The following is a 15,234-nucleotide window of genomic DNA, read 5'->3' as shown; positions in this document are numbered from 1 at the left end:
ATTCTGTTTAGGTGACCATACCACCTGAGATTAGCTCTGCTAACGTATTCCTGGATGCAGACAATGTCAAGTTCTTTCCTAATATCCCCGTTTTTAATATGATATTGCCATTGATGCCATCTGTTCACGTCTATAATCTTTCTCAGAACTCATATCTGCAGCGTCTAGTCTTTGGTCAAGTGTTTTACTTCTGACCCAGCTCTCAGATCCATAAGTTAAAACTGGTTTGAACACTGTCTTGTATACAGCTAATTTGGTGTTCTGACTAATTTCTCTCTTATTCCATATGAATTTATTCAATTGACTTCCCATCATACCAGCTTTGCTGATTCTGTTGTCTATTTCTATATTTAATTTACCATCTTCACTAAAAATTGTGCCTAAGTAGCTGAAATGTTTTACTTGTTCCACAGGTTCTCCATTCACAGCACAGTTGACATTTTCAATGATTCTGCCTATTTTTATTGTCTTTGTCTTTTTATTGCTGACCTTCATACCATATCTATTACAACAGCTATTCAATTTAGTCAGAGAATCTTGCAGACTTGTAGCGGATTTATTTAGAAGTATAACATCATCCACATAAAGCAAAGAGCTGACATTAACATCTCCAATTTTGATATCATGTTTAATACCACTTTCCTTCATAATGTGATCCATATAGATAATGAATAACAGAGGGCATAATGTACATCCTTGTCTGACACCAGATTTAACATTAAACCATCTTCCTGTACTTCCTACAATTCTAACTGCTGACTTACAACTCAAATAAAGACTAAGTATTGCTTGATATAATGCCCCATTGACACCATATAACTGTAGCGTATTGAATAACTTCTCTCTTGGCACCTTATCATATGCCTTTTCCAAATCAACAAAACTTAAATACAGATCTTTGTTATATTCCCATGCTTTCTCGACTATTTGTCATAAAGTGAAGATCTGATCCTGACAGCCTCTGTTTGGCCTGAATCCAGCTTGTTCTTCACCAAGCTTTTCTTCCACAATTCCTCTCAACCGTTTCTCAAATATACTTGCATAGATCTTGCTAGGAACACTCAGTAGGGAAATACCTCTGTAATTCTCACATTCAGTTTTATTTCCCTTTTTATATATGGGTACTATGAGAGCTCTACTCCAATCATCGGGAATTCGTCCCTCTGTCCAGGCTTTCTGAACTATGCAGTGCAGCCACTGTAAGACTCTTATACCACCATACTTCAGCATTTCTGGTTGAATATCATCTACCCCAGCTGCCTTTCCACATTTCAAGCCTTTGATGGCTTTTTCTACTTCAAGTATGGATATGCATTCCTGTCTGCATGCCTGGTCAGTGTTTTTTACCATTGCGCTGTCATCACTTCTTGTTTCATTTAGCAGTTTTTCAAAGTAATTACTCCATACTTCAAGGATATCTTTTTCTCTGGTTTTCATGTCACCTTTATCATCTCTAACTCCTTTTACAGCACTCTTTCCTCCATTGCTAAGCTTCTTCAACAACCTCCAGAATATTTTGCCACCTTCTTGATATTTATTTTCTATATTCTTGCCAAAGTCATCCCATGACTTTTGTTTAGCTAGTTTTACACAGTGTTTAGCATTCTTGCATTTGTCTCTATATTCTCTAAGAGCACGAGCTGACTTATATGACAGGAACTTTTGATATGCTTTCTTCTTTTCCTTCACTGCCTCTTTAACTTCTTGTGTCCACCAGGGTGTTCTGATTTTTTTTATCCTTGCAGACAACCTCACCACATGCCTCTCTGGCAGAATCAATCAATGTTTTCTTCAGAGTTTGCCACTGAATCTCCAAGGTTTGATTTCTGTTCTCAAACTCTTTCATTTTTTCTTCAATAATCTTTGTGTATTTTAGTCTACAGTTCACATCTGAGAACTGCTCAACTTTTATTCGCTTTAAAATTTAAAAAAATTTTTTTTTAAATTTATGTAATCTTTTATATAGCTTTCACCACTTTGTCTTGTTTATCATTACTGACATGTATACATGTTTTTCCTAATATCATTAGTATTTTTTATTTTTTTATATTTTTTTTTCTTTCTTTTACATTCACATAGAAGTCCAAGTAATATTCAGAAAAGGTTAAACTATCTTCCATGGGCAGATTATTTTATGGCAGTAGCATTTCTGGCTGCAATGCGTAGTAAAGATCCAAATACGCAGGTTGGTGTTTTTGATATATATACAATTATTAATTTCTTATTATTTATTAGCCATGCTTTCATGATACCACTGGGATATTTCAGGAATTGTTTCAAATTTCAAAATACTGGTTCGAATAAGATATTCATGCAGAATTTTAAGTGGATTATCTAATTTTTCTAATGCTGTTCTGGGTTCAAACTGATTACATTTGACTCTCACTGTAACAAACACTGTGATTACTATGGTGAACTAAATTCACTATGGCAAACTGCTTACTATAAAAAATTATTTCTGTAGTCTCTGAGTTTGTTATAATGAGAGTCAGCTGTTTTTGTAATGGAATTATCACAAAAGCTACAAATTAGACATTTTACAGGATAGCCATAAATTCTTGTTATTCCTATGTGAAATTGGTAAATGCAAATCATTTGACATGTGTCCTAATTCCTTGTAAAAGTGAGAGTTTCCTCATTATTAAATATTTTTATTTTCTTTTATATTTTCAGATTTAACAGTGACTGATCAAAGCAATTATACTATTGAAGAATGTCGTTTGTTGTGTGCATGTTAGAGAAAGAACTAGAAAGACAATAACAAGACTGTTAGCTGATTTCCAGCAGTGATATCAGTGAGATTCTCCACTAAATGAAACACTCTTATAGTGGGAGAAGAAATTTTCTAGTACTGAAGTGTAAAGGATAAATCCAGAAGTGATAAGACCTCGGACAAGAGAGGAAATAGTGTAGAGTAGACAAGTTGAGGAATCTATTGTGAATTTACAGTGAAATCAATCTATAAAAGATCATTGGAATTTAGAATTGCCCACTCAACAGTGCAGAAAATTGACCTAAAATTGTGTTCATATTGCTCTGTTTAAAAATTATCTAACATTAGATACTTCAGAGGAGGGGGGGGCTATGTTCTAGATTACTTCAAACTTTTAACATAATTTATAACAAATTTATAATAACATAATAAATAAAAGTTGTCAGTCATGAAATATGTTTTGGTCAAAGGAAAACCCTTTCTTTCAGTGAGTAGCACATGCCATATGATTTGTATTTATCAATTTCTCATAAGGAGTAATGGGACTTTGGCCATTCTGTACAGTCAATTTTAAGTTGCCTTACCTTACACTACTTAAAAGACATGAGCACTTCCCAGGCGTCTGTATTTGCATTTGCTAAAGGTTTCATTGGCCTGACAGCTGTTTTGAACATAGGACTGCTTTGGTATTGAATGAGAGTTCTTGCTCTCTTAAGGTTTCTGCCTGGTCTCTGAAGAGAACCAACCAGTTTGAAATTTATTTCTGTTGTCTCTACACAACAGAAATAATATATAAATAATGAATGCTAAAGATTTAACATTATTTCAAAGCTGAATATATCTAGAAACTTTGGAAGTTTCGAAATTTTGATCAGAGAGCTTATGAGAATGCAGTCCTTGGCATCGGAGTTGCCTTATCCTACACCACTTAAAAGACATGAGCATATCTTTTAAGTAAATAAAATTCAAGCAAATATATGGACAGATGTTCATATATTCGCTTTTTATTTGTGCATTTGATACAGGTTTCAGTTGCCTGACAGCTGTTTCAAACTGGTTGGTTCTCTTCAGAGACCAGGCAGAAACCTTAAGAGAGCAAGAACTCTCATTCAATACCAAAGCAGTCCTATGTTCAAAACAGCTGTCAGGCCAATGAAACCTTTAGCAAATACAGACGCCTGGGCAGTGCTCATGTCTTTTAAGTAGTGTAAGGTAAGGCAACTTCGATGCTGATGATTGTATTCTTATAGTGAATTTACTTTAGTATAGCATTATACTTATGGAACTTGAGTTGGACTTTTCTGTACTTTATTACAGTGAGTATTTGTTATGATGTTTGCTAGAAAGTGATGTTTCTGCTATACCTAGCAAAAAAAAAGTCAAATACATTAGCTTTTTTCCTACTTTACAGTAGTATCAATGCACAAATTCTTTCTTTTGAGACATACTGTATATGAATTTATGACAATGGCAATTTTACAAGTTGCCTTTACTCTCAGTTTTGGATCATTAATAGGATGCATCCTCTATAGCACATCCTCTTCCAGTCAAGGCCACTCCTATCTTCTTTCTAGTGTAACTGTTTCCACAAATACAGGGTGTTCGGGATAAATTTGACATATTTATAATTAATTATATTTTTCCGTAAGTTACATGTATTAACACACACTTCTCTTCATTTAAAAGTTTGGACCCTTCTTCATTCATATACAAGATGTCAGAAAGGATGGATAGCTGGAACCCACCTGAATCATGGAAGAGAATAACTTGTATCATGATGATTCGTGCCCGCCATCAAAATAAGGATATTACGACTGCTGCCCAATGCTCCCTGAATACAGTAAAAACAATCAGGCATGAACTAGAGACTTGCAATGGTGACTACGAGGATGTAGCAAGAAGAAAGATCCCTAGCAGACGATCTGATTGCGTTTGTACAGCAGAATTCCTCGCAAATCTGCAGGAACAGGTGTTGAAGAACCCTGGCATTGGAATTCGGGCTTTGTTCGTGGAGTTGCTAACTGTAGTCAAGCCCTGGATAACAAGGGTAGCCAATGGTAGGCCGTATGTATGGCAGCAGGATTCGGCCCCTTGCCACACCTCTGGGAAAAGTCAAAAATGGTCTGAAAATTTCTACGACTTCACCAGTCCAAATGTTTGGCCTCCAAACTCCCCAGACCTTAACCCCATGGATTATTTTGTATGGGGCGCAGTTGAAAAAGACACCAATCGCACTTCCAGTAATACAAAAGCCCAGTTAATGGATAAAATTAAAACAGTTTTTGTGGCCCTTCCCAGGGAGACTGTAGCATCAGCTTGTTCGAGGTTCCGAAGCAGAATTGAAGCTGTGATCGATGCTAATGGTGGTTATTTTGAGTAAATCTTGTTGATAGTATTGTAATTAACTCTGCCTGTAATGTTTTTTTGTCAATTCATTAAATTTAATAGATACAAAGAAGATTTTCTTTTTCCTTACGAAACTGTCAAATTTATCCCGAACACCCTGTATATACATTAGAGAGGTTCTTTTAGCTTAATTGGACAACTTTTAGTACTAAATTATAACATGAAGTTATTTGTTTCTTATGTATGTTTATTCTGCAGGTTGTAGTCATTGAGAAAGATAGTATGAGAAAGGTTCTTCTTAGGAGCAGAGGTAGGCTGAAGAGGAAGGTGGGAGGTTATTGATAAATCTGAAGCTAAACTGTGTATGGATGTTGACCAGCAGCTGCTCTGCTCATGTTGTTACACATTTAGAAGGTGATTGGAATAGTGGTATCAGTTTGGCAGAGCAGTGTCAAGGAATATATGAAAAAACTTACTGCATAAGCAGAGCATTGAAGTGAAAAAGCAGTTAATTTGTGTGTGTGAGAGAGAGAGAGGGGGGGGGGGAGAGTCATCTGACTCTGGTATCTAGCAAAAATAAGCCCTACTTAACATTGGGGAAAAAAGTAGCTCCTTGTTCATTTTGATATGAAAAAAAAAAAGTCAACAAGATTGCCCTCTTTTGAACTATGTCTAGCATTCTTAAGAAGGTTTTTGATGTACATTTTTAACAAAAGATGACATTAAGGTTTTTTGGAGGCTAAGGTGGTAGTGTGATGTGTTTGTGTCAGGATAGGTTACAGATCAAAGTTAACCCAAGAAGGAAAACTGATCTCAACTGGAGATAGAATATTATCTAATTGGGCGGGGGGGGTAAGAAAATATAGCAGAATTGAGATTTAGTTGTTTTTCTCACCATTCTCCAGTGGAGAATGGTGAGAAGAACAGTGTTTTGATTGAAGAAAGAAATATAGTGTATCGCTAACAAAATTATGGATATGATTTGAGGATGGAGGGGGGAAAAGTTATTAATGCGTAGGAGGGAAGAGTGTGGAGCATTGACAGAGAAATCTGATAAGAAGAAACCATAAGATGGCCCTCTGCCAGACCTGGTCAAATGGCATGAAAATGTGAATAGCAATTGCCTGAGTACCTCCAAACCATTTTTAAAAAGCTTCTGTCTAGAAGTGAGAGATGGCTAGGGTATCCATGGATACCCTAACAAGGGGGGGGGGGGTTTCGATCACACGGATTGACTTCAAAGGCAGAAACTGCTTCAGCAGTGCATGGGCACATTGTCGTGCAACAGAAACCAATTATTGTTGTTGTGGAACAGTTCTTTCCCAACATGTTGCATGTGGGCATACAGATGTTGCATTACTACTAAATAATACTGGCTGTTCACTGTGATATCCTCGGGAACAAATTTGTGATTCCATCAGTGTCAAAAAAAAATGACTCTTGTCTTAACTCGTGATTTTTGCAACCTGACTTTCTTCTGCCCGGAAGATGTTCCAAATTTCATTTTTTGGCATTTTGTTTCCAGATTAAAATGAAAATACCAACTTTCATCACAAGACAATTCTTTTCCACATATCATCTTGATCAACTGCATGGATGAAATTTTGACAACATGCAACCTGATGCTCTCTCTGCTCGTGTGTCAACATGTTCACAAACCTTGAATAAATCTTCCTCTTGTGCAGATCTCTTTCTACTCTAAGATTAATCTGGCTGTTTCCTTGCCGACACCAAGCTGTATAGCAAGTAGCCTAGTGGTTATTCATGTATCGCTAGAAAGAGAGTTTCACTAGCTTTCACCACATTTTCATTTACCAGTGCAGAAATTGGCCGTCCACAGCATGGTCATCCTCGGGGACTCATCCCTCCCCTCTTTAAATGTTGAAAACCAGCAGAACACTTGTGCATGGCTCGCTCATTGCTGTAAACATTTTTTAGGTCTTGGTACACTTCTGTAGCATTTTTTCCTAATTTACATAAAATTTTATCACAGCTCTTTGCTCCATGACACAGCTTCTGACACGCTCCACTTACACACTCTTACTTCAATGATTACTACCACAAAAACTACTGCGTCACTCAACTCGAAAGTTGCACCTGCAAATACAACACTCTAAAAACTATAAACACGTTTGTTACCTTTTATTCAAAGGCCTATCCTGTAAATAAAAAAAAAAAAAAAAAAAAAAAAAAAAAAAAAAAAAAAAAAAATCAATCTCATTACTTAACAGTCACACTGTGTGTGAGTGTGATAGCATGCTCGTACTATATGCAGGTCTTTGGATAATCTGGAAACTCTACTATAAGGACCAAGAAAATAGAACATCAAACATATAATGTTAGCATTATAGTGGGCCTTCAGTAAGCAGGGTTAGTGGTTTCATACTGAATAATAAGTCATCTACCATCTAAATGCATTACAAACCGATGCCATAGTGAGATTTGAACCCACAGTTTATTGATTAGAAAGTGCATATACTATCTATCCACTTAGCCAGCCAACCTAAAATGTTTGCTAGCTTGGTTGGCTGGGAAGAGATCAATAGTAAATGAAACTGATCTATAGACCTTGCAGAAAAATTTGAATGGACTGATGTTATGAGTAAATGAATTATTGATGCTAGTTCACTGTTACAAAATGTGAAGTTATGCATTTTGGATTGAAGAGAGTACTGGAGATCGTGTATTATAATAGACAGGGAGTTGAAATTTACAGACATATAGCAAAAGTAGTTAAAAAGAGCACAGAGGATTATGGTGTTACTGAAGCTACTGTTGAGAAGGGATAAGCAAGTTGTGTGGGTGTGTTAGTTGTGTCTCCAACTCCACAGTATTTCCCAAATAATAGTAATTATTGGCATGAAGTTTGCAGTTCATATTATTATGTTTTGGTTTATTTTCTTTTGTTAAAATAAATATAAATAAATTGATCTTCAGTTTAAATATCAATTATTTCAGTAGGCCACTTCTTAAACAGCAATTCGAATAGGAAATTGTTCAAAAGAATAACTATACTCCCCATTATTTCAGCTGAGCTCCAACTTAGCTGAAATAATGTAGAATACAAATCATTCATTCTGAACAGAAGTTGAAAGAAAAATTTATCACCTCGTCACACTAGATAATAAAGTTTTTAATATATGATGAAAAATGACTTCTGTATGACCATTACAAGATCATATCTCAAAATAATGATGTATTGTTATTCTATAACTTTAAATAAACTGCTTCTAGTGATGAAGCAACGTTTTTGACCCGAATTAGTTTGTTACCTTCAGATTCTAGTTTATTACAATTAAAATAAACATTCATTGAAAATTCCTATATATAACCCTAGGTTCTGTTTAATATTTTTTTTTAAAAGTTATGTTAAGAGATACTACTATCAGAAGAGATTTCAGTAGATCTAATATGTAATATACAGGGTCATTATAAAGTCTTTGTACAGTTTTAAAACTTCATAATATCCATTCTATACATGGTAAAATCAATCTTAAAAACATTAGAAATGTAATTTAGTAAAGTTTAGTATGTATATGAGTGATTCATGTATTTTATTGTAGTTTAGCAAAACATTTATTATTGTTTTTGTTTGTTTAGAATTGACCAAATGGTTTCAATAGAAGAGAAGGTAAATTGTGTGCTGTGGCTGGCCAAGTTAATCTTTGGTCACAGTACAAAGAAGATTTAGAATCCATTATAACAAAGATGCACCACATAGGAATTAAATAACTAATTGGAGAATAAGTTTGAAGAAACAGGTTCCATTAATGATAACCCACGATCTAGATAGAAGGCCAAGTGTAAGTGAGGAAAGTGTGTCATCTGTAGAACAATCCTTTATTGCAAGTTCACGGATATCAGTAAAACAGGCTTCTTTGGAGCTGGTATTCCTGACTCAACAGTGTGTAAAATTCTCAGAATGAAACTTCACATGAAAGCCTAAAAAATTCAAGTCCAATAATGTTGCTAGAAGAGGATTACCACACAAGATTGATTTTCCGTGAACCGTTTTCTGATAAAGCAACATTCCACATTAGTGGTAAGGTCAACAGATATAATTGCCATATATGGGACACTGAAAAGCCACAAAAAGTAGAGGAACATAAGAGATTCCCCTAAGGTCGTGTCTGGTGTGCATTAGGAAAAGACTGCATAATTGGGTCATTCTTTTTGAAAGTCTGAATTTCCAGGTGAAAAAACCCTCTATCTCCGTATGAGACTGGCTGACTCACCTTTAGTTGAAAGAGACCAGATAAAGGTTCCTCACATCATAGATGGGAATAGAACCCAGGTCTTTCTAACCAAACGGCTTCGTCTATACTGACTGAGCTATGGAGGCAATGTTGAAAATTAACAATCCCAAAAATAAACTATGTATAACGCTGTAATAAATTCTTTCATTTACCCTTTTTTTTTAGAATGATTTTATCATGTATTGAATGAAGTCAGGGACTCATCAAGAATGGACTTTTAATAGCGAGAACTATTTGGAAATGCTGCAGAATTAGGACTTATAGGTAATAGTGTTTCAACAAGATGGTGCACCGTGTCACTTTGCTCTTAGTGTTAGGCAGTTTCACATTAGTTATCCTAGTCTGCAGATCATCTAAAGAGCAAGGTCTGCAGACTAGGATAACTAATGTGATTCAGGGTATTACTGAAAATCAACTGCAAAACATTTTTGTAGAACTTCAGAATCATATCTGTTTGTATACATAATGACAGTGGATATGTTGAAAATTCCATTCCATTCATGTGTCGTCTCCTATCTAGGAGGTTGACTACCATGATGAGACTCATGGTTAACGATGAGTGTAACAATATGTGGTGAGGACCCTCTCTCTTCCACATATTGTGGTAAGTATTCATGGCTGTAATCCGTGTGTGTGTTCACAGGGCCTGTTCTGAGGGACAAAAAGTCTGAATTTCCAGGTGAAAAAACCCTCTATCTCCGTATGAGACTGGCTGACTCACCTTTAGTTGAAAGAGACCAGATAAAGGTTCCTCACATCATAGATGGGAATTGAACCCAGGTCTTTCTGACCAAATGGCTTCGTCTATACTGACTGAGCTATGGAGGCAATGTTGAAAATTAACAATCCCAAAAATAAACTATGTATAACGCTGTAATAAATTCTTTCATTTACCCTTTTTTTTTAGAATGATTTTATCATGTATTGAATGAAGTCAGGGACTCATCAAGAATGGACTTTTAATAGCGAGAACTATTTGGAAATGCTGCAGAATTAGGACTTATAGGTAATAGTGTTTCAACAAGATGGTGCACCGTGTCACTTTGCTCTTAGTGTTAGGCAGTTTCACATTAGTTATCCTAGTCTGCAGATCATCTAAAGAGCAAGGTCTGCAGACTAGGATAACTAATGTGATTCAGGGTATTACTGAAAATCAACTGCAAAACATTTTTGTAGAACTTCAGAATCATATCTGTTTGTATACATAATGACAGTGGATATGTTGAAAATTCCATTCCATTCATGTGTCGTCTCCTATCTAGGAGGTTGACTACCATGATGAGACTCATGGTTAACGATGAGTGTAACAATATGTGGTGAGGACCCTCTCTCTTCCACATATTGTGGTAAGTATTCATGGCTGTAATCCGTGTGTGTGTTCACAGGGCCTGTTCTGAGGGACAAAAAGTCTGAATTTCCAGGTGAAAAAACCCTCTATCTCCGTATGAGACTGGCTGACTCACCTTTAGTTGAAAGAGACCAGATAAAGGTTCCTCACATCATAGATGGGAATTGAACCCAGGTCTTTCTGACCAAATGGCTTCGTCTATACTGACTGAGCTATGGAGGCAATGTTGAAAATTAACAATCCCAAAAATAAACTATGTATAACGCTGTAATAAATTCTTTCATTTACCCTTTTTTTTTAGAATGATTTTATCATGTATTGAATGAAAGTCCTGAAAATCTAAAAACTGCATAAGGACTTTATAATGACCCTGTATGAATAAACAGTGGTGAATAAATATTGTTCATGAATTGCTCTGTATCATTTACAGTATGTTTGAGTAAATTCTTTATGTACACCATACAGTACATGTTTATGATGTGGTATCTTATATATTTTAAAAAAATTGGTTCCTCATCTTTATGCTTGACAATCAGCTCAAATCCATTATTTGAATATTTTTATAAATTTTAGGTTGGTGCATGCATTGTAAATAAAGAGAACAAAATTGTTGGTGTAGGTTATAATGGCATGCCAATTGGATGTAATGATGATGATTTACCCTGGACACGAGATGCAGACAATATTCTTGATACCAAGCGCCCCTATGGTAAGAAACATTATTTGGATTTTTTTTTTATTTTGCTATAGAGTTTTATTGAACATAAATTGAAAGATCATTTGATTAATAAAATAATTACCAAACATAATATATTATTGACAATATATCATCATCATCATCAAATTCCTGATATATATACCCTCAAGGGGTGTACAGGTATGATAGTACTGATAACACTACATGAAAAATTTACATCATTACTAACTTCCTATCTACAATTTTCCTCCAAATCAGTCTGTTACCTGTCAAGACTGTAACATTATCAGATCTTATATTTCTATCTTCTAAAGCAGCGCTTCCCAAACTGTGAGCTGCAGCCCCCCTTGGGGGCTGTTATTTTTGTTGATGGGGCCATGAAATAATGAAAACAAATTTAAAATGTTTTAAGACTAAGTGTGCCATGTCGAATGTGTATGTAAGATGCTAAAAATGTCATATTTGCATTTGATTTTTGCGATATTCGCTGTGTATGTTTTGGATTGAATATAAATACAATAAATGTTATAATAATATGTCTGTATTACCATTTTTTTTTTTCGATGGGGGCCGTGAAATATTTTAATTTTACCAAGGGGGCCTTCACATCCATAAGTTTGGGAAGCACTGTTCTAAAGCACTATTTACTGTATCAATCCACCTATATCTTGGTCTTCCTGTGGGTCTTTTTCCTGCCAACCTGGCAGAGAACACTTGTTTTGCTAATCTTTCCTCGTCCATTCTGTTTAAGTGACCGTACCACCTGAGATTAGCTCTGTTAATGCATTCCTGGATGCTGACAAAGTTCTTTCCTAATATCCTCGTTTTTAATCTGATATTGCCATTGATGCCATCTGTTCATGCCCCTAATCTTTCTCAGGACTCTCATATTTGTGGTCTCTAGTCTTTGGTCGAGTGTTTTACTTCTAACCCAGCTTTCAGATCCATAAGTTAAAATTGGTTTGAACACCGTCTTGTGTACAGCTAATTTAGTGTTTTGGCTAATTTCTCTCTTATTCCATATAAATTTATTCAGCTGACTTCCTACCATACCAGCTTTATTGAATCTGTTGTGTATTTCCATATTTAATTTACCATCTTCACTAAAAATTGTGCCTAAGTAACTGAAATGTTTTACTTGTTCTATAGGTTCTCCATTCACAATGCAGTTGATATTTTCAATGTTTCTGCCTATTTTCATTGTCTTTGATTGACAATATATTATTATTATTATTGTCATCGTTGGAGACCTCCAGGGAGTCAAGTACTCATCGAGGGAGGCAGTACATCAACTGACATATCTTCTCTTAAACTCATTCACAGCAGATGCACTGTTTAAACAGGTGAACTCTTCCACTCAAATCACTGTTCTATGAGAGAAAAATCTAGCTTACAGTCTTTCTTAACTGCATGCACGTTTCCAAGGGTTCTTCCCCTCATCCCCTCTCTCTCTCTCCCTCCCTTCCATCTAATGAAAATTGTCAACTGATATTTTATAATGCACTTTCAGAAGTTTCTAGACTACTATCATATCACTCCCTCTTTCTTCTGTTTACTGATGTCTGCAGTCCACATACTCTCTCAATCTGTATTTATAATCTACATTCCATAATTTCTATATCATCTTTGTAACTCTTCTTTGTGCCTTTTCTGCAGCTTATTTATTTCCTCAGAAGAACCTAGTAGACCAAATATACATACAATAGTTCAAGCGTGGTCAGATCAAGGCTTTGTAGAGAAAAAAAATGACTTTCTTTTTACATGTCAATGTTTGTTTCAGTATTGCAGTTGGTTGCAATTTTTGCAGTGTGACTTTTGAACTACGATTTCTTATCTATTATAACTCCAAACTTCCTAGCCTCATCAGTTTCTTGTAGCATAATCCAACTAATATAATATACCATTGGAATTCTGAAATTTTATCACACTAAAATGCATACCTTTTACACTTACTCACATTGAAAATCGACAGCCATTATCATTCATTCGTCAGTTACCCCACTTATCCAGATCAATAGTTTATATTCCAATCCCATATTCTTCAGTTTATGCAACAGCCTTCCATGTGGCATCTTATCAAATGCTTTAGCTTATCCATTTCCTTTATCTAACTCAATCACAACATTATTATAAAATATAAGCAAATTGCTAAAACAAGGCCTTCCTTTTAGTGTTGTTCCCATTTCTGTATGTGAGTTCTTACCAAATTCTCTAAAATCTTTACAACTACTCCAGAGATACCAGTAGGTCATAGTTTGATGCATCAGTTTTTTCACCACCCTTGTACAATAGGACTATCGTGTATTCCTGTTGCATCTTTCCTAAGCTGAGGATCAAATTATACAACCAGGTCAAGGAACATGCAGCCAGTTTGACCGAATGCTGATGTCTCATCTGATCCTATTGCTGAATTCTTATCCAGGTTATTCAACAGCTCTTGAGCCTTCTTCTCATGCACCTGTCTCTTCATCCAATGTAGTGGCAACTTTGCGCATCATGTTACATACACCATGTTGATAGATCTGAGCAAAGCGAGCACTTCATTATTGGACAGTCACATTTGCTTCTGATACAGGGGCTCTGCTTCATTCAGTAAAATTATTTTTCCATATTCATTCCTTCTTTCACTTGCAGCATAACGATAAAATTCTTTTGGTTTGCCTTTAGCCTGTACAGCCAATTTCTTTTTGTACTGTGACTTAGCTGTCCTAACAATAAATTTCTCTATCTATCCCAATGGCTTTAACAGGCCTTTAAGGCCCACAACCTTCCAAGCATGCTTGGATTTCGTAACCGAAATACGAGGATAGAATGGTCACTCCTATGCCTCAAGGTATTCTTGGCTGTATCCCTGTGTGTTCACGGGGCCGGTTTGCCTGCTTGCGGGATGAAAAACACCAGATAAACTGGCGGAAAAAACCCTACTGCCCGCGCCCAAGACCGGCTAACTTGGCTATGGCTGAGGAAGATCCTTCAGCTCCTCACGTCTCCGACGGGAATCGAACCTAGGACACTCCTTCCCCAGGCAACAATAAATTTCTTGTCAATCTTTTAATAAATATATAGTTCAGTAAAGTCTTGGAAATTTTATACACAGCTTTATGATGTTATGCAAACAGTTATATTCATTCCTCTGTAGCATAGTTGAATGATGCATTATATGTATTCTTTAATTGAAATTTTTGTTCAGATTTCATCAGGGTATGATGAATGTTTATGGGCTTTTTCTTTTAACTGAAATGAATTAGCTGGTCTCATATAGAATAGCAGAGTAGTAAAACCAGTCTGGAAATGTGTTGTTAATGGGAAAAAATGCTGAATGGAGTTAGAATGTTTTTAATTGCACTTGTGGCATAGTAACAATTAATTGACACTCACAAGAATAAAGAATAATGATTCTATTATTGCAAAGATTTCAGCCAGAAATTAATGGGTCATCATTAATGAGTGCATCAGCATGATCACAAGATGAAGTTAGAACAAAGAACATTAATCCTATTTACAGAACTGAGCCATCTGGAGATTCAAGCAGTTACAAAAATAAAATGCGATTGCAATTAAAGCTAAAACTGAAATTAAAATAATTAACTTAGAAATAGAATTTAAAAAAAGATAAATAAAATGATTGAGTGATATAGCATTATTATATGTTTTAAAAAAAAAGGCAGGGGGGGGGGGTGCTTGCTTGTAATTTATGAGGATGACTCTCCCAAATCTTGGCAGTGGATAGACATTCATTGTATTTGACAGAAGATATTTGGATTAATGTCCACACCATGTTCTGCAAGGCCAGATTTTTCAGGTTTATTATTGATGATATATGACTGGTGTCCTTATAGTTTTTTTTTTTGACAGAACATCTTGTTCGTCCAAA

General features: G+C 35.5%; 1 protein-coding gene across 3 annotated transcripts in view; it reads left to right on the top strand.

The window, feature by feature from the left end:
• Positions 1–15,234, top strand: part of LOC150099942 (deoxycytidylate deaminase) — a 69,586-nt gene that overhangs the window by 21,624 nt on the left and 32,728 nt on the right. For all 3 annotated transcript variants that reach the window (XM_090402850.1, XM_090402848.1, XM_090402849.1), the window contains exons 3-4: positions 2,080–2,185; positions 11,237–11,372. In XM_090402850.1, coding sequence (XP_090258976.1) covers positions 2,080–2,185; positions 11,237–11,372 — 242 coding nt within the window. The remainder of the gene's footprint in view (positions 1–2,079; positions 2,186–11,236; positions 11,373–15,234) is intronic.

This window comes from Typopeltis vanoorti, chromosome 13 (genome assembly GCF_054136105.1).
Source record: "Typopeltis vanoorti isolate ZY-2024b chromosome 13, IOZ_Tvanoo_1.0, whole genome shotgun sequence".
Lineage (NCBI taxonomy): Eukaryota > Metazoa > Arthropoda > Arachnida > Uropygi > Thelyphonidae > Typopeltis > Typopeltis vanoorti.
Note: the sequence above shows the minus strand (reverse complement) of the source record. Positions and strands in the feature narration are given on the sequence as shown.